Genomic DNA, 24,746 nt, shown 5'->3' with positions numbered 1-24,746 from the left:
TTTTGTCATACTGTGTTGATAAACAAGGCCTGAAGGTCAATGCCATGTTCCTCAATCAGCAATTGTAGTGGAAGGAGGGAGGGAGGGAGGGAGGGAAGGATGGAGGGAGGGAGGGAGGGGAAGGATGGAGGGAAGGAATGAATAAATAATTTGAAGAAAAAAAATGTTTGTGTGTGTTTCTTAGATGCAGACATATGCTGAAATAAGTAAATCATATCTTCAGAAAATTAAAAAATGTAATGTAAAACACTCACTTATATACACCTGTATTACCCAAATAGAGTCTAGTAAATGTAAACTATTTAATTGATTTAATTTGTGCAAATCTAATCGATTAATCAATATAATATAATTGATATATTTTATCAAAAAAAGTGTGTTTATATCAGGAGAATCACTAAACGACTATTTCCAGTACGGATCGGGTAGTGTCAACAACACCTGAATTATTACATTTTTAACAGTTTTATTAAAACTACCCAAAATTGCTGTAAATTGTTTCGTCGTACTTCAGACAGGAAGTAGACGCATTTCCGCGCATGCGCAGTACAAATCGTGTTTCCGGTACGGATCGAGTAGTGACAGGGCTCTTTAAATTTTCGTGCTGTTGTGAAGACGCATGACACGTGACAACATCAACATGGCGGATGTAGTACGTCCGAATTCCATTCATACTACCCTCATTCATACTATATAGAACGTACTTTTTTAACGGTCGAGTAGTACGTTCGAATTCAAATGTAGTACCTACACAAGTAGTATGCGATTTCGGACGCAGCCCGCGATCTAACAAACTGCTCCATATAACAAAGCACTGTAAGCAATAACGATTAAAACATCTAATTGCCAGATTCCCAGTGTCCTACCTATAATTATTTTCTCTGTACAAATACAAATCTTTAAAGCCAGTTTCACACTCTGGAGCAGAGCTCGCGGCAGTCCACCTGTCACTCAAGTGGCCACGCCCTTAATTATGCAGAACTTTAAGGCTTAATATAATTTAAACGGATGAGTTATAAACAAATTCACCCCCCTCACAGTTGCCACGAAGGGCAAAATTAGCTATATAGACCAAAATAATTTTTTGTACCAGGCTGTAAACATGTTTTTTTCTGCTGTAAAGTTGGGCATTTTAACATGGGGAGTCAATGTGATTGACTCCCTTTTGGAGCCAGCCTCCAGCGGCCAGTTGATGAATTGCAGTTTTAGTCACTTCCGTGTTGGTTTCACTAGAGGGAGCGGGAGGTTGCCGCTTGGCGTTGGTGGGCGCGCACTCGCTCCCGCTCTGTTGGATGCGTGCACGGGCGCATTCACTGGGGGGACTCTAGCTTGGAAAGGGGGTGGAGCGGGGCGGGGCGGGGGTTAATAATGGTAATTTTAGATGACTTTTCGGATGTATTTAATTATAAAACACGTTATAATCTATAATATCATTTATTAACAACGTATTTAATATTTTCTCTAAACTTTCTTGTATATTTAGACAAGCACCTGCAATTCTGGCCAAATTAAAGATACGTTGTGTGTGAATTTGCAAAAAATACTTTGCAAAAACGTTGGCAGTTAGTTTTTAATATTGCATTCTTGAGGACTCTATGCTTACATTTCTTTTCAGGAGCACTAGTGCTCCTACTTAAAATAAATAAATAAATAAAAAATAGGAACAGACCTTCTGATCAATGACATGAGGGTCATTCCTGGGATTCGGTAACATTTCATCTTGGAATATACATGTTTTTCAACTACATGTGATTCAGCTTCTAAATACCCCACATCATTAGGCACATATCAAACCTCCAAAAAATATTCATCATTATTTTAATATATATAATTTTCCCACTTCAGGCATTAAAGACCTTTATTCAATTTGAGTTTTTTTCCAGCTTTTTTTTTTAAAACCCCGTAACGGACAAAATGGGATTGGTTTAAAAAGGATTTTACACGGAAATCGTTATAAAACAAACATCTACCTACTGCTCTTGTGTCCCTGATAACAATGTAATGATAACAAATGTAACATTTATCATCATTTTCACAATTTTATAGGACTGAAGCTAAAAATACACAAATTGTGTGTTTACAGTCTCTTTATTTTTGTAAAAAATATTTTTAATTTTAAAATTTTAACTAAAATCACAATTTTATTGTTTTAGCCCTTAACATGTCAGATGGTAATCAGCAATAAATACTTTTCTTAATTGTCTTCCCTATATTTTTCTAAAAATATTAATGTGACAAGGTGTAATGGGGTTGAAGACTGTAACACATTTGAAGAGATACATTGCCTTAAATTTACATTTTTGGTTTTGTTTCTCTCTCATGTTGTCCCTTTGTTTCTGGGTCAACATATCTGCATGGCCAACATTGTCTTTCTGCTGCAAATGTGGGCGCAATTTCTGATGTATGATGCTTGTCAACGTTTAAGTGGACATATTACGTCAAAAATTCTGTTTAAAACAAAAATACGAGTTGTCATGATTTTGGAGTATATATATTTACTGAAACCATGACTATTTTATATTTTTTCATTAAAATTATTAATAAATTAAGCAAATAACTCAACCCTGTCACAAGTTTACAACCCTGTAACAATGAGAAATACATATATTTGTGATGGGGTTGAGTGTGACGGGGTTATGGCCACTGCTCCTCATGTAGCATAGGAGAGTAGACCATATATGGCAGCAATAAAATAAACACATTGTATATACTTATGAATTAAAATAAAATGTTGTAAAAGTAATAATTTTCCATCTTAATTTTATATGACGGGGTTGAGCTTGACAGTACCCTCCCTGACTATAACATGCCTCAGAAATATGAACAAAAAGTATGATACTACTAACCATTTTCTGCACCACTATTAAAGAGACCTGAATGAAGTCACATATGAGTGGAGACTGAATTATGGGCATAGAATGGTTAGTGTGACAGGGTTGAGTTCAGACTGAGAGACATAACTTTAAAGTCTGTTTTTTATCAAATATTTAGCTTTTTTTTTTAGAAAAATATTTTTTTACAAGAAAGGAACACAAGTAAATGCTTACATTGTTGCCAAAATCACAGACAATCACACATAATTTTCTAAGTAAAAACTCAGGGACATTACAAAATGCTTGGTTCAAGATAGACATTATTTTACGTAAAAAATATAAAAATGCAATAATTATTTTTATTAATTATAATGGACATCCCAAAGTTTTATGAAAAGCTTCTAACAATTCATTTTGGTGAACCACTTTAGAAACTCTATTTAGACTGAAATATTACCGAATCCCAGGAATGACCCAGAAATTAACCTTCCTATTGATATTTGACTCCTTAAAGTTTTTTTTTCTTTTTTTCTTTGTAATGCCATTTTTCTAACTTTATTAAATGTATGTCATCTTTTGTGCCAAAAAATTTAGATGTATAAACTTTTATCAAAAATGTTTAACTAAACAATAAATTCAATTAAAATAATAAGATATAACAATAACAATCAGGAAGAATAAATTTCCAGTCAAATGAAATCAGCATCAACAAAGGAATATTTACAGAATTTAAGACATTTTTGACAAGACTCAGAGGTGGCATTAATGCATCTCATAATAACAATGTTATGAGATTAATGTTTTAAATATATAAATTTAAATGATTTAAATGACTCGATTTATACTTTAAAAATGAGACGGAAACTGCCAGTAGGTGGCATCAAGTCAGTCTTTGTCACTGAATCATTCATTCAATCGATTCGTTCAAACGGCTGATTCGTTTAGGAACGAAGCAAGTGACTTTCTTTATGAATGGGTCATTGAATCATTGACTCACTAGATTTGTTCAAAAGCAAAGATTCATTCATAAACGAAACAGCGCTGTGTCAAAGACTTGTGCAGAGGATGTGACTTTGTTTTTTAACTATATTTTTGTTGACGAAATAGAGCAAAATAGACAGTGTTCCTAAAATGTAAGTCACTTAATATTAACTTTTGTATAAAATCAAAAATGTATAAACTGTAGTATAAATTCAATTTCACATTTGCAAACTCTCTATAATCATTAAAAAGCTGTTACCCTCCGTTCATCGCTCTCTCACAAACTTCCATTTTAATGAATGAAGCTCTCTATACTGCACACTGAATATATTATTTACATCGTCTCTACACTTCTACACTACACCCCCCTCGAAATTCACTCCCCGGACTCCGGCTAAAGACAAAAAGGACTGGACTGCTGCTGAGTGGTCCAAAGTTATGTTCTCTGATTAAAGTAAATTTAGCATTTCCTTTGGAAATCAGGTTCCCAGAGTCTGGAGGAAGAGAGGAGAGGCACACAATCCACGTTGCTTGAGGTCCAGTGTAACGTTTCCACAGTCAGTGATGGTTTGGGGTTCCATGTGCTGGTGAGGGTCCACTGTGTTTTCTGAGGTCCAAGGTCAATGCAGCCGTATACCAGGAAGTTTTAGAGCACTTCATGCTTCCTGCTGCTGACCAACTTTATGGAGATGCAGATTTCATTTTCCAACAGGACTTGGCACCTGCACACAGTGCCAAAGCAACCAGTATCTGGTTTAAGGACCATGGTATCCCTGTTCTTAATTGGCCAGCAAACTTGCCTGACGTATTGTGAAGAGGAAGATGAGAGACACCAGACCCAACAATGCAGAAGAGCTGAAGGCCACTATCAGAGCAACCTGGGCTCTCATAACACCTGAGCAGTGCCACAGACTGATCGACTCCATGCCACGCCGCATTGCTGCAGTAATTCAGGCAAAAGGAGCCCCAACTAAGTATTGAGTGCTGTACATGCTCATACTTTTCATGTTCATACTTTTCAGTTGGCCAAGATTTCTAAAAATCCTTTCTTTGTATTGGTCTTAAGTAATATTCTAATTTTCTGCGATACTGAATTTGGGATTTTCCTTAGTTGTCAGTTATAATCATCAAAATTAAAAGAAATAAACATTTGAAATATATCAGTCTGTGTGTAATGAATGAATATAATATAATATACAAGTTTCACTTTTTGAATAGAATTAGTGAAATAAATCAACTTTTTGATGATATTCTAATTATATGACCAGCACCTGTATATAATTTCTTTTTTTAAATAATAAATTACCATTATTATCTTTTCCACTCTATTTTACAGAACACATCACAGTAAAAAGTCAGTCTAAAAAGACCTTTCGAAATCTTGAGTCTGTACCTTTAAAGTTAAAGTGAGCTGCTATGTCATTAGGGTCAAAGTCTAACTTCAAATACAGCTCTAAAAACAGCTCTAAAAATACTTAAAAGGTGCAAGAAAAAACCCTAGAGCTGAAGAGCTGTAATCAATGGAAATTCCAATATTTACTGTTGATGCTTTTACCAATGTGCCTTTTAAAGGTAATCCTGCTGCAGTATGTCTCATAGAGAATGTAAGTATTACACTACATGAGACAGTCTTCTATATATGTTATCTACACAGTGTATAGATCATTTATTCAAAATCTAAATGTGCTCGCACTGTATAATATTATAAAATGTTTCTGTGTAATACATTTAGGAGCTACGAGATGATCTTTATCAGAGCATTGCTGCTGAGATGAATTTATCAGAGACTGCTTTCATCACAAGAAGGAATTCTATGGATTTTTCTTCAGGTCTAATTTACATGTCTGCTTTAGTACTTATACATACCTTTTAGTATCTACAATAATTCCACTTGGTGAAAAGCTATTTCTTTCTTTATTATAAACTATGGTTTGACGTAAAATTATTTGATATATTCTAAAAGGTGCAAAGTTTGGATTACGCTGGTTTACTCCCACAACTGAGGTCCCACTATGTGGACATGCAACCCTGGCCTCAGCAGCAGTGCTCTTTTACATGAAAAGTAAGAAACACTTGTTCTTACATTAATATTTAACCAAAGACAATGGACTGTGACTATTCTAAAAGCACAATGTCATCACACAGAAAATGTCAACCCTGTACTGGTGTTTGAGACGTTGAGTGGGGAGCTTTATGTGCGTCAGCATGAAGAATCTCTAATAATGGACTTTCCCTTAAACAAACCAAACCCCCAGGTATGACCAAAACACACCTTGTGGACCCTTTCTTCAACAAAACTCATACAACCTTTCATGATAAATCAAGTAGTTTTGTATGTGAGTTTTGTATGTTTTATTTGCAGGATCAACATGAAATCAAGGATCTTTTGAAAGTAAGTTAGCCAGTGAGTAATTTAACATTATGTTAGGTTTTTAAAATGACATAAGGAGAAACAAGCTTTTATGTGCATTTTCAGGCCGTAGTAGGAGATGCACCCATTCAGGATGTGTGCTACAGTCCAAGCACAAGGAAATTGATGATTCGTCTTGCTGACACATGCGACAGGTATTTCTGAAAATAACAAGGAAGAAAATTATATTCTGAATGGTCTTGTATTTGTGTATATTAAAGTAGATGAAAAATGTCAAGAGAGAGAAGCAAATTTTGTGCCAAGTATATTTAAAACTTTTTTTTTTTAAAGCAACAGTCAAAAGACAACAATTAATAGTATGTTGGTAATATTGTCCAAAAAGGCAGTTGATTTTTGTATCAAGATCAGGGGTCACCAAACTTGATCCTGGAGGGCCTGTGTCCTGCAGAGTTTAGCTCCAACTTGCCTCAACACACCTCCCTGGAAGTTTCAAGTATACTTAGTAAGACATTGATTAGCTGCTTCAGGTGTGTTCGATTAGGGTTGGAGCTAAACTCTGCAGACTGCAGGACACTGGCCCTCCAGGACCGTGTCTGGTGACCCCTGATCTAGATCATCATGCAAGGTTGTTGACTGGCTGTTGTTTGCAGATCTGAACTTATATCTTTGAAGCCTGAAGCAGAAGCCCTGCTGAAAATGAATCTACTGGGAAGATTAAAGGTGTCATTGTAACAATGAAGGGAGCTCCGACCGCACAACCTGGATATGATTTCTATTCCCGTTACTTTGCTCCTTGGTTAGGGATCCTTGAAGATCCAGTTTGTGGTGAGCTGAAATGATCAAATAATTCTCAAAATGCAGCAACCTACAATACATTCAATAGCTTAGAAGTGGAAATGCACAATTATAGTCACCATACATTTCATATGAATTCTCTTCATGCTTTAAAAGGGTCTGCGCATACAGTTCTTGCTGCCTACTGGTCTGAAAAGCTGAACAAAAAGATGATGTTGGGTAAAAGCCTTTTTTTCTTTTTCTGCTCTGGAGAATGGAAACTGATAAGGACACTAGTCCACATGAAGGATTCAATTAAATAGTTTTCTCAAAAACCTAAATAAAATGTATAAAGTACTAATCTCTTCTGTATTTGTTTTTCCAGCATACCAGTGCTCCAGTCGTGGAGGAGAGTTGGGGCTGGAGATCAGGGATGATGGTCGACTCAACATGAGTGGTCGGGCACAGATCGTTCTCCAGGGAACTCTTAAAATCTAGACAACCTGAAAAACCTTCTCAGTGAATGTGTTAATAGCTTAATGGAAATAAGTCCAATTTCTTTCTCAAAGATCTGCAAACTGATGTTTCGCTCACTTAGTGGACTTACTGTATGTGCCAAAATAGAATAAAAAATGATTTGGTTTTAAAAGTCTGCAAATCCAAATGCATGTTTTATTAATTTTATTGCAGAATATTAACAAAATTGTCTGTTGGGAAGAGTAAGACTAGATCTTCTGATATTGATTCAGGATGCAGCAAACCAGGGTTACAGTCATAGGGAGAAACTGAAGCGAGAGATCAGAGATGATGGTTGACTGAACATCACTCATCAGGTATTGATCATCATGCAGGGGAATCCCAGCAACTGCTCTGATGGATGACTACCAGCTGTCTTTTCATTTAGATTGAATTACAAAGTCTACATTTTCAAAGTCATTTTCAAAGATAATAAAAGGCATTTAGAAAAGAAAATAACAACAGGTGAAATTGCAAATGCCATCAACAAAGAACAATATTGCAACTGGCTCATTGTAGAAATGAGAGAGATTTATCTTCATTGTTAGACACTTATTTTCATATAATGCTATTTATTTAATAGGAAATTATAATTGGGTCAATATCACCATAGAGTGCCTTTTCAACCCTCCCAATACTCAAAAATTTTGGTTTTAATTTCCCATTCGCTTTGTCATATCATAAATAGTAGACACTCAAGTTCTATAGAAACATATTAGCTAAGCTCCCACACATTTATTTTTAGATAATTATGGGCCATTATTCGAAGCATAAACCATAAGATATGTCTACCCTGTTAAATACGTTTTCATTGCAAAATTAAGATGCTAATTATATTTTCTGAAAGGTATGATGTTCCTTTCCTAAAAAAGGTTATTTGTTTGCTTTCAAATTATAAATACATGAAAGATTTTATGTAAACCATGTGTTTTTAAAGAAACTCATACAATTCACACATGTATTTTTTCTTATTTGGAGAAAACTGTGATATTTGGATGCAGTTTTTGTTTGCATGTTATTGCCCCCACACCTAGCTATTGAACACACTGGATTATATAGATATGATTTAATTATTATTTAAAATATTGTAAAATATCAAGATGACAGGGTGGACCAGCACATGACGGTGTGGACACATAATGCAGAACACACAAATCATGACAATAATATGAAAATGAAACATTTATTCAACTTAATAATAATATAATTACATCCTCAATCACATTGTTATCCCTCCCCCCAATTCATTTTCATTCAGTCCACCCTGTCATGTTTATGTCCACTATTGAGTCTAAGTGGCCGACAGGGTGGACATTTTGAGCTTCAATTAGCATATTAGCTTACAACAAACTGTGACTAGCTAAATATTTAGTCTGGTTGTTGAAGAGAATTTGGTATATTTAAACTTACATATTTTGAAAATACTGTATTACAATGACTTTTGGCATATTTTATGCCGACAGGGTGGACATGTTAAGCTTAGGAAAAGTAAGCAAGCAAACTCAGACAAAGAAAATTTGTCATTTGAAAAGTCACCAACTTATTCACCTAAGCGGTTAAAATTCTCGCCACTGAAGAGACAAAAAATCTGTTGTCCTGATGTCACTAAAGTGGATGGCCTTTTCTTAAATGGGCAGATTTCCCAACACGACAGGGTGGACAACCATTCAAGGGACATGGACAATCTCTTCTTTTTTATTAAAGAAAAATATTGTTTTTATTACCAAATGATCAATACATTCAAATTGAGTTTAACAAAAAATTAACAAAATATTAATAGGGAATTTTTTTTTAATTTTATGATTTGACTGTATACTACTCATATTCACATTTAATGAGCAGTGTATGGGACAAAGCAAAATAACTTGTATCCTCTTACACAAAACTAAAAAAAAAATATAGAAAATGTATATAGAACCAAGTAATGCTTTTGTTATATAAAAACTTAGCCTAAAATAATACACCCTTTCATAGTCATTTTTATGTTAAGTTATCATGGCAAATGAGTTATGTACAGGACACCAAAAGGCACCCTACAGTGATATTGACCCAGTTAACATCATTTTTTCCCCCATGACTTGTTGGATAATGTCACGACAAACTTTTACAACAAGACAAACTTTGCTGTTCAAAACTGCTGAAAATTATACCATTTTAGGTTGAGTAATATTTATCTCCCCTGTTGCAATACTCTACTGTTTTGTTAAGATATTTTGAGATACAAACAAATCTGTGGTTCTTTTAAGTGTGTCACACCATAGGATATTAAGTCACACCATAGGACATCACGTCACACTAAAGGACAGAAATGGTAGTTATTAAATTATTTCTATTTAATTTTGAACATGTCAAAGGAGAAGAATGTTTAATTTTGATACAAATGATATCACCATGTTTTTTTAAACGAAACAAAAAATAATTTATAAACAAAATTCAGTCTCTTAGTCAATCAGTATGTTACTGAAACTCTTCTAGCCCCCGCCCCCACTGTATGTCCCACAGCTAAAAATGATTGATATCCAAACTATATTCATTAAGATGTGAATTAATTTTTTAAAACTATATGGCTACTTTTTTTAAGGATTCATTTTGATTCTATTTACTTTCTGCATTGTTCTCTTAGGATCTCCTCCCTTCTGCATGGATCCCTGTTCATTTTCTCTATATATTTCCGTGTCCTCTCTCTTCCACTAATTTCTCTCCCTCAATTCTTTGTCTCAAAAACAAAGTATCACATTTTATACTTATTTTCATTACACTTTATAACAGTACAAGTTTTCTGTAAAAACATCAGAGAATAATTTAAAGCTGCAGTCCGTAACTTTTTTTGGTTAAAATTGATCCAAAATCAATATTTGAGCAAGTACATAACTAGCTAATGTTCAAAACTATCGCCTTACTTTAGCCCGATTCACAAGGGTTAGCTTATATAATGTTTTCTAATTTGAGTGGTACGGGTAGGATTTTGCAGGAAATTCGTCATTACGTAACGTCTGTAAACATAAAGAAGTTGTCCCGGCTACTAGGCTATCGCATGTGAGGATCCTGCAGGTGATGGATCGTTTAGCCTTTTCTCACAGCAGCTATAGAATAATTAACTCCTTAACTGTCACCCCCGTTTTTGAAAATTCACGAGAAAGTGCACTATACAAACTTAAGTTATTATAATTCATGAACGCTTTTGAATACAGACCTAATGTTGGTCTCCTTTTAAAGACAATTAGCAGATTACTACAGAAGTGAAATCATTTAGTAAAATTAAAGTATTAAAAAGTTATAGAAAAAAATGTATTATACTATTTTTCTTTTCTTTTATATAAAATAAATATTTTAAAAAATAGTTAAAAATCAATAATTGCTATAAAATTAAAGCCATATGTGTACATAAGTTGTGTTCCAAATTTGAAGTTAATATAAAAAAAAATTGAGGTTCATATGCAATTTTGTTTAGGCGTTATACCAATACCGATGGCGGATTGTAATCCAGAAAGGATAATGCGTTTATGAAACACATGTGAATGAAATGAAATTATATTCCAGTTTTAAATGTGCTTCTGATTACAGATAGCCTGGGATTACACAATATTTGTATTTTAAAGAAAACCAGTTCGAAGAGAGCATAATTAGCTTTTTGGGTTAAAAGAACTTCTTAATATGAAATTCGAATGGCATGACAATTAGATTAGACTGTACAGAAATTTAAATTACACGTTAATACACTATACTCATAGTCACGCAATGCTGATGTTGTTAATATTAATAATTTGAGAATAAAGTATAACAATAATAATAATTTGCACGGTTTGATGTGATATGAGCTAACTGATCCTTAGATTTAATCACCATTGGTTGCGCGATTTATCGCAATGCTTTTTTCCTCAGTTGGTCAGAACAAACGTGGCAGACTTGTTAGCTGTTTGCACTGTGCAGGTAGATCGTTGTGTGACATTCATGAGAGCTATAGAGAGCAGAGCAGACGGCTCCTTATGCTTTCGATTCGAATCGCTCTCGTGCCTACTTTGGTGTCTTTTTTGATTGGTGCACAGCGACGCTTCAAGTCAAACGAACTGTAGCATTTGGACCAATCAGACACACAATTTTTCATTAGATTTAACTAAATCAATTAGTCATTAGATTAACAAATAGTCAAAGACCCCTCGCCCAATACACATACTGGGTTCCAGTATGTCTGTGAATGACTCCAGGCCCCCGGTTACCATGGCAACCAGTTTGATAACACTAGTTTTATTGCTCAAAGGAATGCGGGCAGAGCAACACATTTCATTTCCCCTAATGCCCATAATGCCCATAAAATGGGCTCTTCTCTAATTAATTCATAGGAAAACCTTTCTTTGAATGAACACACATATCCTTCAGGTCATTGTGTATATTATTACTGTTCTTGTATATGTTCTTGTGTATTGTATCCTGTTTTATGCATGCTCAAGATAGATCACTAGTTAATATTACCTCACGTTCCATGTTTGGTCTTTATCAATTTGTCTTCGGATGATCTAATTGAGAGTGTATATTATATGTTGATACCTATGCAACATACCGTATTGTCCCGAATATAAGACGACCCTGATTATAAGACGACCCCCCCTTTTCCAGATGTACCTGTTGGAAAAAGGCTTTTTGAAAACCAAATCTTGTTGTTTTTTTTGTTTGTTTTTTCTCTCTCTGTAAAACACATTTATTCTTAAATTATTTTCATATTGCATATTTTTCCAATTCTAATTTTTGTTTTGAAAGTATGGTAAATACTGGTAAAAATGTACCAACAATGACATTGGAAAATGTTGATATACCATTGAAATAACAGGTAGCCCATCTGACTTATATAACAATTAGGCTATCCAACTCATAGTAGCCTACCAAAATGTTATTATCAGTAGACGTGAAATCTTATTGTAGTCTTCAAATCTGGGTACTGTCTTATGTTTTAAAATCACTTACAGAGGAATTTTGGTCCCATCAGGCTAACATGACAGTCACGAGATCTTGCTGCTGTAAGCTTTTCATTTTCATTTGTTTTCATTCGCGATCTTTACAACACACATTACATTACATATTTCATGGCACACTCATTTTATGCGTTTTTGGCGCCACCTATTGTTGTGGGTGTATTATTGACATGTCAAAGTCTAGACCCCGAATATAAGACGACCGCATTTTTTCAGATGTATTTCCAAGGAAAAAACATCGTCTTATATTCGGGTCAATACGGTATTAGTGTTCTAAGAATATCAGTTGGATTGGAAGTATATCAACTTCCAATCCAGTTCAAATGCAAATTACCTTGTTCAGAGACAAACAGTCGTAAAACTTTCCCTCCAAAATTCAAGACACCGTTGGCTCTTTGACACCCCAGAGGTGTGACCTCTATATTTGATAACGTGACATCAGTGAAGCCTACCAGTCTGCAAATCTTTTGGATTCTGAGAAGATGAGGATGTGAGCTAGAACTCTTCTGGACCCTTAAGTTTTTGTGCCAGGCCTTGCGGCCTTGACTTTCCACTCAACCAAACGTACTCGGACCTCAGCAGTTCTCTTTCTTGGCTCTTTTTCACTTTCTACCTGGGAAGAATCTTCCAATCACTATCGAGTCAGGACATCTTTGGAATTCATCACTCTTCAACCCGGAAAAACGTGATCGCGAGTCCAAAACCTTGAAACCATCAAGACTTTCATCCGAGACTGCATTCCGAACACTCGCCAACGACCAAGGCAATGCAAGTATCGTACATTTAACTAAACGAAACAGAGGTTTAGTATAAGTTATAGACCCCGTTATAAACGGCGCTGATGGTTTTACTCAGGTGGTTAACTGACTCTTTCCATAGCTTCATTCTCTGGTTTCTCTAATGGCTTCATTCATCCACTTTAGAATCATCCACCGATATAAATAATTGTAATTAATCATAATTAATTGTAATTATTTATATACATTTCCCTTTTGAACTGATTTGTTACAGAACAAACAAACGTGCACATATTTGCATCTCTTTGATCATTCTCTGTAGATCTCACCTTCTCACACGCAGCGCCACGATTGGTCAATTATGTACAATACCTGTGTGTTATTGGTCAAACTACATGTTATTGGTTTATGGCAATATTAAAATCCTGGCCAGGACGTGTCCTGTATAAACGACACATATGGCCACCCTAAATATACGGAGAAAATTCTTATTTGGGTCATATATTCCAAGATGTAGGCTAGAATCTGTGATTGCGAAGTACAGTAAGCATCCAACACCGGTGCGGTGACTGACAGCCACACATACTCCTCAAAACATTAGATTCATCTGCGCTGCAGCCGTGCCAGAGCATAGCCCACGCAAGGAAGATAATTCCGCACACAGCTGCAATTCCAGGTTTTCAAACAGATGGTTACAAAGAGGCAAAACAAAGCTTTAAGCCTAATCCTTTCTTTGGGGTCAGTATGACCCCAGTCGACTTTTCTTTAGTTAAAAAATATGTTTCCCTTCATCTCAGTGGAATAAGATTTTGTTACTTTTCAACATTTTCTATCTGTATTCACATAAAAAAAAATGGGCTTGATTCGGTTGTTCCGAAGGTATGTAATTTTTTTTTACCTAATAAGGTCTTTGGGGTCAATATGACCCCAATTGAAAATGAATGGGAAATGCGAAAAAAATTTTTTTTTTTTAATTTGTCAAAAAATAATAATAAATCCAGCATAAGTCTGAAAATTTTCACACAGAAATGAAGGCCTGGTACTAGATCACAAATGCAATGTAGAAAAGACATACTCACTCACATGCACACGCGCACACACACACAAAACACACACGTGTGACTGTAACAAAGCATTTTTTATAGAAATTGGCAAATAAAATCAATAAATTCTGCATAAATCTGAAAATGTCCACACAAAAAAATTAAAGCCGGATACTAGAGCACAAATGCAATGTGGAACGAGCATACTCACTCACATATGTACACACACGCACACACACACACACGAACACACACACTCTCTCTTACACACATACCCACCATTCATATCTGCTTATTGCAGTTGTTGTTTTTTAGCTTAGTTTAGGGTTTTTTTTTTTTTGGTTTTATTTACATTTATGTAAAAAAAGATTTTATTTTACTTTTTAGATTGAAATAAATATGTACCTGCAATCACGTTTTAGTGACAACTTGTGTGGCATTTCTGCAAATTTATGTGGCATTATTGCAAAAGCGGGCTCTTCAAAATACATCAAACAACAAAAACAAAATCTAAACTTTGGCAAAAATATGTATTGTAATGTATTTTATAATGTTTCAATATATACTTACAAAATATATATCAGAAAAGTTGTGAGAGGAGCAGTTGACCACTTCCAGAAAAATGAATGGCTCTCTATGGGCCTCTGCTGGATATATATGGTCATTACACTATTCTTTCAAAAACTGTGACTTCTACAAGTTTTTTTCTAACCACCAGATGGCAGAATTGCATACCTAACACCTAGATCAATATCCAGAAACGATTTAAATTCAATTTAGATCATCATTTAAGAGATTTATTCATAATAATTTAATATTTCACATGCAAGCTAATGATGTAGTTGAGAATTTTTGTGGTAAACAGGTACAAAAGTACTTCATATCTCCAAAAACACAGCATTAATGTATAGATGAGAAGTTAACAAAAAAAATGATATATTATTTGTATGATTAAAAATTTATAATTTTTTTACAATTACTCTTTCAATTTTGGGGTCATATTGACCCCAAATACCGGTAGTGTAAACAGGAAATGAAGCCTTTATAAGGGTTAATTTATGTAATTATTGCATTTAAGAACACTGAAAATGATCAAAAAAGAATAAAAAGTAGTTGAATAAATCTTATTTAATTATTTAAAATGATTTTTATTGAGACCTTCTCCTCTGGTGTGACATCTTTGTCCTGTGGTGTGGCAGTACAGGCGTCACACTGGAGGACATTTTCTGTCACACCATAGGACGTTTCAGCCTTTTTCTGTCAATTAATGACCTTGCTATTCAAAGCTAACCTGTCATTAGCGGTAAGCAAGACACATTTGCATAATTTTCCATGATTATGTAGTTTAACATTCAGTTTTTAATTAAAAAATATAATTTAGGGGTGTCACACCAAAGGACAACAAAACATAACACTTTTGTAGTGGTTCCAAAAAAGTTAAATATTTGAACAATTCTGAGACAAAATTGACCATGTGCACATGTCATGGGCTTCACAGGGGCTTCAGTAACACGACCACGAATAGGGTCCTTCAACTAATTAAAGTTTTCTCTGGAATTGGCCAATTTAAAATGAGGATATGGTGTCACTCCAGAGGACATGGTTTACAGAGACAAAATGTATCAAGCTCCTACGCTTTCAGAAATATATGGATGAAAAAAATTATTGAAATTTACTAAAATAGACACTTGTACAATTATGCCAGAGGTATCTATTAACATTTTTATGCTTTTCTTTTTCATTTATAAAAGTAGTAATTTATTGAACCATGCTTGGGACAGTCACACCATAGGACAATTTTGAGATTTAGAAAAAAAATAAATAAATCTAATTACACTGCAGCTTTTATAACAACAGGTCCACGTAGGACAAATAAATGTTTAACCATTTACTGCATTTTAAATAACGACAATATTAATTATATTCATTTTTATCTTGTGGGACAGTGAAAATGCCATGTCACGTCAACAACCCATATATATACTGTATACACACACACACACACACACACACACACACACACATATATATATATATATATATCCAGGTGCATCTCAAAAAATTTGAATATCATGAAAAAGTTCATTTTTTCTTGTAACTTATTTCAAAAAGTGAAACTTTCATATATTCTAGATTCATTACATATAAAGTAAAACATTTCAAAAGTTTATTTGTTTTAATTTTGATGATTAGAGCTTACAGCTAATGAAAGTAAAAAATCCAGTATCTCAAAATATTAGAATATTTACATTTGAGTTTCATTAAATGTCCATCCCTACAGTATAAATTCTGGCTATCTCTTGTTCTTTGAAACCACAATAATGGGGAAGAAGGCTGACTAGTCAATGGTCCAGAAGACAATCATTGACACCCTCCACAAAGAGGATAAAGTCACAGAAGGTCATTACTGAAAGGGGTGGCTGTTCACAGAGTGCTGTATCAAAGCATATTAAATGAAGGAAGGAAGAAATTGGGTAGGAAAAGGTGCACAAGCAACAGGGATGACCGTAAGCTTCAGAATACTGTCAAACAAAGCCGATTCAAACACTTGGGAGAGCTTCACAAGGAGTGGACTGAAGCTGGAGTCAGTGCATCAAGAGTCACCACGCTCAGACGTCTTCAGGAAAAGGGCTACCAAGCCACTTCTGAAACAGAAACAACGTCAGAAGCATCTTACCTGGGCTAAGGAGAAAAATAACTGGACTGTTGCTCAGTGGTCCAAAGTCCTCTTTTCAGATGAAAGTAAATTTCGCATTTCATTTGGAAATCAAGGTCTGGAGTCTGGAAGAAGACTGGAGAGGCACAGAATCCAAGCTGCTTGAAGTCCAGTGTGAAGTTTCCGAAGTCAGTGATGATTTGGGGTGCCGTGACGTCTGCTGGTGTTGGTCCATTGTGTTTTATCAAGTCCAAAGTCAATGCAGCCGTCTACCAGGAGATTTTGGAGCACTTTATGCTTCCATCTGCTGACAAGCTTTATGGAGATGCTGATTTCCTTTTCCAGCAGGACTTTAGCTCCTGCCCACAGTGCCAAAATCACTTCCAAGTGGTTTGCTGACCATGATATTTCTGTGCTTGATTGGCCAGCCAACATGACTGATCTGAACCCCATATGGAATCTATGGGATATTTTCAAGAGAAAGATGAGAAACAGTCAATCCAACAATACAGACAAGCTGAAGGCTCAATAGTGCCTCAGCAGTTCCACAGGCTGATCGCTTCCATGCCACACCTCACTGATGCTGGAATTTGTGCTAAAGGAGTCCTGACCAAGTATTGAGTGCATAAATGAACATACTTTAAAGAACTTGAATGTTTCGGCTTTGCAAATCCTTTTTTAAAATTTTTTTTATTGATCTTAGGAAATATTCTTATATTTTGAGATACTTTCATGAGCTCTAATCCTCAAAAATAAAAAAACTTTTGAAATGTTTTACTTTACATGTTATGAATATAGAATATATGAAAACAAGTTCCAAAAAATGAACTTTTCACGATATTTAAATTTTTTGAGATGACCTATATATATATATATATATATATATATATATATTAAATGATAGGTTAGCATTATCATCTCTTCCACTCTGAAAAGATATTTTGAAATCTTGAGTCTGTACCTTTAAAGGGAGCTGTTATGTCATTAGGGTCAAGGTCTAACTTGATTTCAAATACAGCTCTAAAAATACCTAAAAGGTGCAAGAAAGAAAAGCCCTCGAGAGCTGAAGAGCTGTAATCAATGGAAATTCCAGTATTTACTGTTGATGCTTTTACCAATGTGCCTTTTAAAGGTAATCCTGCTGCAGTATGTCTCATAGAGAATGTAAGTATTACACTACATAAGACAGTCTTCTATATATGTTATCTACACAGTGTATAGATAATTTATTCAAAATCTAAATGTGCTAGCACTGTATAATATTATAAAATGCTTTTCTATAATACATTTAGGAGCTACGAGATGATCTTTATCAGAGCATTGCTGCTGAGATGAATTTATCAGAGACTGCTTTCATCACAAGAAGGAATTCTATGGACTTTTCTTCAGGTCTGATTAACATACAGTTATGGCTAAAAATATGATCAAAGAAGGCTGTAAAAATTAATCTGCATTGTTAATCCTTTTGATCTTTTATTTAAAGAAATTCACAAAAATCTTTCATGGGATAATAAGAATTTAAAATGGGGGGAAATATCATTATGAAATAAATGTTTTTCTCAAATACATGTTGGACACAATTATTGGCACCCCTAGAAATTCTAAAAATATCCCTGAAGTATATTCCCATTCATATTCACAATTTTGAGCACTCCAGGGTGATTATGAACATGAAATTATCCAGCCATGGCTTCCTGTTTCACAGAAATATAAATAGGAGGGAAAACAAAGCCAAAATTCCCTTAATCATCCATCACAATGAGAAAAACCAAAGAATATATTTTCTGATGTGCAGCAAAAGATAATTGAGCTTCACAAATTAGTGAAGTGGCTTTAAGCAAAGAGCTAGAGCAATGAAAATTCCCATTTCCACCATCAGGGCAATAATTAAGAATTTCCAATCAACATAAAATGTTACAAAACTGCCTGAAAGAGGACGTGTGTCTGTATTGTCCTAATGCATGGTGAGAAGGAGAGTTTGAGTGGCTAAAGACTCTCCAAGGACCATAGCTGGAGAATTGCAGAAAATAGTTAAGTCTCGGGGTCAGAAAACCTTAAAAAAATTTTTGTCAAACCTCACCTACATCACCACATGTTGTTTGGGAGGGTTTCAAGAAAAATTCTCCTCGCTCATCCAAAAACAAACTCCAGCATATTCAGTTATCAGACACGACTGGAACTTCAAATGGGACTGGCTTCTATGGTCAGATGAAACCTAAAAAATTAGCTTTTTAGCAGCAAACACTCAAGATGGGTTTGGTGAACACGGGATAAAAAGTACCCCATGTGTACAATGAAATATACTGCTGTATTTTTGATGTTGTGGGCTTATATTTCTGCTGGAGGTCCTGGACATCTTGTTTAGACACATGGCATCATGGATTCTATCAAATACCAACAGATAAAAAAATCAATAAGTGACTGACTCTGTTAGAAATCTTATAATGGGCCATGTTTGGATCTTCCAACCGTACAATAATCCAAACCCAAATCTCAAAAACAACACAAAAATGGGTCACTGAGCACAAAACCAAGCTTCTGCTGGCCATTCCAGTCCTCTGACCTGAACCCTATAGAAAATGAGTGGGTGAACTGAAGAGAAGAAGCACCAACATGGAGCTGGGAATCTAAAGGGTCTGGAGTGATTCTGGATGAAGGAATGGTCTCTGATCTCTTGTCAGGTGTTCTCTAACCTCATCAGGCATTATAGGAGAAAATTTAGAGCTGTTAAACTGGCAAATGGAGTTTTCAAAAAGTATTGAATAAAAGGGTGCCGTTAATTGTGGCCAATGTGTATTAGAGAAAAACATTTATTTCATAATGATATTTCCCCCCATTTTAAATTCTTATTATCCAATGAAAGGTTAGATTTTTGTCAATTTTTTAAACAAAAGATCAAAAGGATTAACAATGCAGATTAATTTTCACAGCCGCCTTTGATCATATTTACCAAGGGTGCCGATATTTTTGGGCATGGCTGTATGTCTGCTTTAGTACTTATACGTGCCTTTTAGTATCTACAATAGTTCCACTTGGTGGAAAGCTATTTCTTTCTTTATTATAAAAAACTATGGTTTGACGTGAAATGATTTGATATATTCTGAAAGGTGCAAGGTTTGGATTACGCTGGTTTTCCCACAAAAATGAGGTCCCACTTTGTGGACATGCAACCCTGGCCTCAGCAGCAGTGCTCTTTTATCTGAAAAGTAAGAAACACTTGTTCTTACATTAATATTTAACCAAAGACAATGGACTGTGACTATTCTAAAAGCACAATGTCATCACACAGAAAATGTCAACCCTGTACTGGTGTTTGAGACGTTGAGTGGGGAGCTTTATGTGCGTCAGCATGAAGAATCTCTAATAATGGACTTTCCCTTAAACAAACCAAACCCCCAGGTATGACCAAAACCAGTGTTGGAGAGTAACTAGTTACATGTAATGGAATTACGTAATTTAATTACAAAATAAAAGTAATTGTAATTAGTTACAGTTACTAAGAAAAAAATGTGTAATTAAATTACAGTTACTTATGAAAATGTTAAGGATTACAAAGGGGGTTACATCTAATTTTTTCACACACACTCCCACACACAGATTTAATTTCTTTCTTTCATAAATTACAGTGACTGCTCTAAAATAGGAAACACCAATGTTTCAGAAGTTTATAACATGCTTATCCGATAACTCTTATATTTCCTATACGGGTTTATGTATATGCTTTATTTTTTTTAAGATTAACTGTTTTTTTTTTTGGTTTTTTTTTCTAAGGCATTGTTAGATTCCAGTGTTTCCAGTCATCATAGCTATTAAACTATTGGTTACACTTTATTTCGATAGTCCAGTTTAGACTTTCTACTAACCATAAGTAACTTTGTAACTACCTGTCAACTACATGTCAACTAATTCTCATTCATTAGCAACTACATGTCTACTAACTCTCAGTAGGGTAGGTTTAGGGTTAGTAGAATAAGTTGACATATACTTGCAAAGTCTCTCATAGTCAGTATGTTGTATGTTGTGGTCCCATCAAAATAAAATGTTAGAATATATTAAGCAGACAGTCTAATACTCTAATGACATGTAGTTGCAAAGTTACTTATGGTTAGTAGAATGTCTAAAGTAGAAATAAAGTGTTACCAAACTATTTCTTGTTATGATTTTAAATCTGCATTTAACCTCAGAATGATTTTAAAGTAAGTCTGATTTTGTGGTGGCTGTGCTTCAAAGGGGACATCAGATGCCCATTTTCCACAAGATGGTATGATTCTTTAGGGTATTCTTGAAATGGTCTCAGTGGTCATGAAAAACAACACCCTTTTTACCTTGTCAAAAACAGCTCTGTTCACAGTAACTCGTTTCGCTGCATAGCTCTTTACATGCTAATGAGCTCTGCTCACCCCACCCCTTCTCTACTGTGGATTAGCAAAGGCGATTCGCAAATAATCATAAAAAATATAAAGTGTGAGACTTACTTCTTCTGGAGGTGCAGCTGGATCATGAACAATGGGTACTGATCCATCTTGGAGTTTGAACTTTTTAACAAAACCTGCCTGGAGTCTGGAGTAAAATGATTTGCGCAGCCAGACATACACAAATTTAGTATTGTACTGTATTGTATTGTATCGTATTTATTTATTTATAAAGCACTTTTCAGGCTACACAGTAACTCCAAAGTGCTGTATATCACAAACTTAAGATAATATAAAAAAAAATAATAATAATTAAAACAAGACAACAACAACATTGAGATAAATAACCCAGTAAAGAGTTAAAATGACAGGGAAAACAGGTATGACTTTAAGCGGCACTTGAAGGTACTTAACGTGAGGGATGCTCTAACCTCAAAAGGAAGGCTATTCCATAACCTTGGGCCAGAGACAGCAAAAGCGCAGTCACCTTTAGATTTAAGATGCGTTCTTGGGATTGTTAATAGTAATTTATTTGAGGATCTCAGTGATACTTTTGCATTACTTTTGTGTGCCCAAGTATGGTGACCCATACTCGGAATTTGTGCTCTGCATTTAACCCATCCAAATACACACACACACACACACACACACCGAGTTGTGGACAGCCATATTGCTGTAGAGTCCCGGGAGCAGCTGGGGGTTTGCTCAAGGGTCTTCACCTCAGTCATGGTATTGAAGGTGGAAGAGAGCGCAGGTTATTCACTCCAAAATCAAAATGGCTTGATAATTGAGACTGTTTAGGTTTTTGGGGGATTAAAAAAAGTGCATTTTTGTCATTGTAGGGTGGTTGTGTCCACACACTGCCAAGACCCATTTATACGCAAATGAAGATATTTGGCATCCAATGTCTCCTTTAAAATTAAAATATTATAATCTTAATTCAAGTGAAGGATTTCGAAAGTCTGACAGTAATCAGTGTTGAGTACTACTGTAAGGTTAACCCTGCCTGGTTTACATGTTTAAAAATGATTAACAGTTGGAAACATTAGAAATTTTGAAAAGTAATCAAAAAGTAATCAGTTACATTACTTTAATAAAGTAATTGAAAAGTTACACTACTTATTACATTTTAAGTAGGGTAATTTGTAATCTGTAACCTATTACATTTCCAAAGTAACCTTCCCAACACTGACCAAAACACACCTTGTGGACCCTTTCTTCAACAGAACTCATATAGCCTCTCATGTTAAATCTAGTTGTCTGAATTTATGAAGTTTTGTATGCGTTATTTGCAGGACCAACATGAAATCAAGGATCTTTTAAAGGTAACACTGCCATGTGCTAATTCTGGTTTTAGTATGACACAAGTAGAACCTAGCATTTATTCATTTATTTATTTTCTTCATTTTGTTTTAAATTTTCAGGCTGCTGTAGGAGATTTACCCATTCAGGATGTGTGTTACAGTAAAACCACAAAGAAACTGATGGTTCGTCTGGCTGACACTTGTGACAGGTATACTGCTGGACTTTTCTTTAAAAAAATAACAAGAAAGAAAATTCTGTTGATGATAGCAATGTGTTTATGGGCGATAGGAAATTGCCTCTGCTTTGCAGAGAAAAAATGTATAATCTATTGCAAATTGTAGGTGAGGTACAAAAACAAAAACATTTTAGTACAAAATTCAGTCAGAGAAAAAAATAATTGTCCATATACTACCTATTTAATAATACTATGGTATTTTCCCTTTCATTCTGCAGTGTTAACTCTTATTGTTGGCAGGTCTGAACTTGTGTCTTTGAGGCCAGAGGCAGAGGCTCTTCTGAGAAATGAAACCACTGGTAAGATTAAGAGTCTTATTATTACACTGAAAGGAGCAGAGAGCACTCAGTCTGGATATGACTTTTACTCCCGTGTCTTTGCCCCATGGGTTGGGGTCCCTGAAGATCCAGTCACTGGTGAGAAGAACATTTAAAAGCTGCTTGAAATGTGTATCATGTAAACTCAAACCATTTACATGTAGAGTAATCAATGCTCACTGGCAATCAAAGCATCATAATACAACTTCATTTCTAAAAGGGTCTGCACATACAGTCCTGGCTGGATACTGGTCTGAAAAGCTGAAGAAAAAGAAAATGTTGGGTAAAGGCCTCCTTATCCTTCCCTGCATCATGCCATCATACACACATTGGAATAAAATACATCAGAATCCACATTAAAACGGAAGTTAACATGATCGAATAAACAAGTTTAAAAGCAAATGTGTAAGGATGATTAACGTAAGTCCTGATGACATGAACAAAGGCTCTTGGCTCAGAATAAAGCATTCATCTCTGCAATATTTGTTTTTGCAGCTTACCAGTGCTCCAGTCGAGGAGGCGAGGTAAAGCTGGAGATAAGAAATGATGGTAGACTGGACATCATTGGTCAGGCACAGATCATTCTTCAGGGAACTCTTAAAATCTAGACAAACTCAGAGTTGTAAAGTATTTGAGTAAATGTAATGAATTACTGTACTTGCATATCTTTTCAGATACTTTGTAGTTTTACTGAGTATCAAAGGTATTAGCAACTTTTACTCTCTACGCCACTACATTTCTGAATTAATGTCTGTACTCTTTACTCCACTACATTTTAAATGAGTGTCGCAGCTATACACATTACATTCTGCATAGCACCTAGCTTTTCTGCTGCAGTTTATTTCTGATACAAAAGATGTGGTACTGCCTACTACAGGGCACCTGAAGTACTATATCTTATGACCCTTACTCAACCAAACTTGTCAACAAGGTTATTTTATGTGAATGCGAGCTCCTTAGCTTATCATAGGTGTTTTACATGAGATGAGGACATGATGACTACAGCCAGCAATGAGGCCCAACTCAGCACATGCAGTGCTAGGCGGCTTTGTTTTTACTTAACATTATTTTATCTATCAGTGAAGAGACCTTTTTAGAGGATGTTGTTTTTTGCAATTTTGAGGTGCTGTTTTATTTTGGTTTTAGAAAATTAATGCGATTGCTCTCCTTACAAATCAACTCTTTCTTGTTTTTTGTTACATGTTCTCTGTGCCTTGTCTTGGACTTTTGTCACTTCCTGTCTCATGTGGTGTTTGTAGTCAGTTTGTAGTCCATTTGTTCATTGTTTCCCCTTGATTAGTCTCCCCAAGTGTGTCTTGAGATCTTGTTGGCCTCCGTGTTTCTTTAGTTCCTTGTGAGTTGTTGAATGTAATGGTTGTCTGTTTGCTCATCATTCCATTCTTTATTCCCTGTTGTTTTTGGTTTATTGTTTTTTTTTCTAGTTTTTCTGTACTTTTACTCAAGTATGGGTTTCAGATAATCTTTACACCTATGGACAAACTTGTGGTTTTGATGGAAATCAAGTGCATTTAATTGCTATTTAAATCAACGTGTAGGTGCAAGTTATATGTCATTTAATAAAATCCAAGTTCACAGACCTGCAAACCATTCTTTTTATT

General features: G+C 35.0%; 2 protein-coding genes across 3 annotated transcripts; both read left to right on the top strand.

Moving 5' to 3' along the window:
* Positions 1-5,205: 5,205 nt before the first annotated feature.
* LOC131552813 (phenazine biosynthesis-like domain-containing protein) lies at positions 5,206-7,591 on the top strand. Its single transcript, XM_058796938.1, is given in 10 exon segments — positions 5,206-5,398; positions 5,527-5,623; positions 5,758-5,856; positions 5,940-6,049; positions 6,157-6,186; positions 6,271-6,359; positions 6,816-6,859; positions 6,862-6,990; positions 7,117-7,179; positions 7,325-7,591. Coding segments are annotated over 10 exon segments (858 nt in total). The 5' UTR covers positions 5,206-5,314; the 3' UTR covers positions 7,438-7,591.
* A 10,290-nt stretch (positions 7,592-17,881) lies between these two features.
* On the top strand, positions 17,882-24,724 carry LOC131552814 (phenazine biosynthesis-like domain-containing protein). 2 transcript variants are annotated; one of them, XM_058796939.1, is made up of 9 exons: positions 17,882-18,022; positions 18,151-18,247; positions 19,966-20,064; positions 20,148-20,257; positions 22,566-22,595; positions 22,695-22,783; positions 23,051-23,226; positions 23,348-23,410; positions 23,623-24,724. In XM_058796939.1, exons 1-9 carry the CDS (start codon positions 17,939-17,941, stop codon positions 23,733-23,735), a joined length of 861 nt encoding a protein of 286 aa, XP_058652922.1. In that variant the 5' UTR covers positions 17,882-17,938; the 3' UTR covers positions 23,736-24,724. The 2 variants fall into 2 exon arrangements, with proteins under 2 accessions (XP_058652922.1, XP_058652923.1); XM_058796940.1 differs by lacking the exon at positions 22,566-22,595.
* Positions 24,725-24,746: the final 22 nt, after the last annotated feature.

This window comes from Onychostoma macrolepis, chromosome 13, assembly GCF_012432095.1.
Source record: "Onychostoma macrolepis isolate SWU-2019 chromosome 13, ASM1243209v1, whole genome shotgun sequence".
Classification (NCBI taxonomy): Eukaryota; Metazoa; Chordata; class Actinopteri; order Cypriniformes; family Cyprinidae; genus Onychostoma; species Onychostoma macrolepis.
Note: the sequence above shows the minus strand (reverse complement) of the source record. Positions and strands in the feature narration are given on the sequence as shown.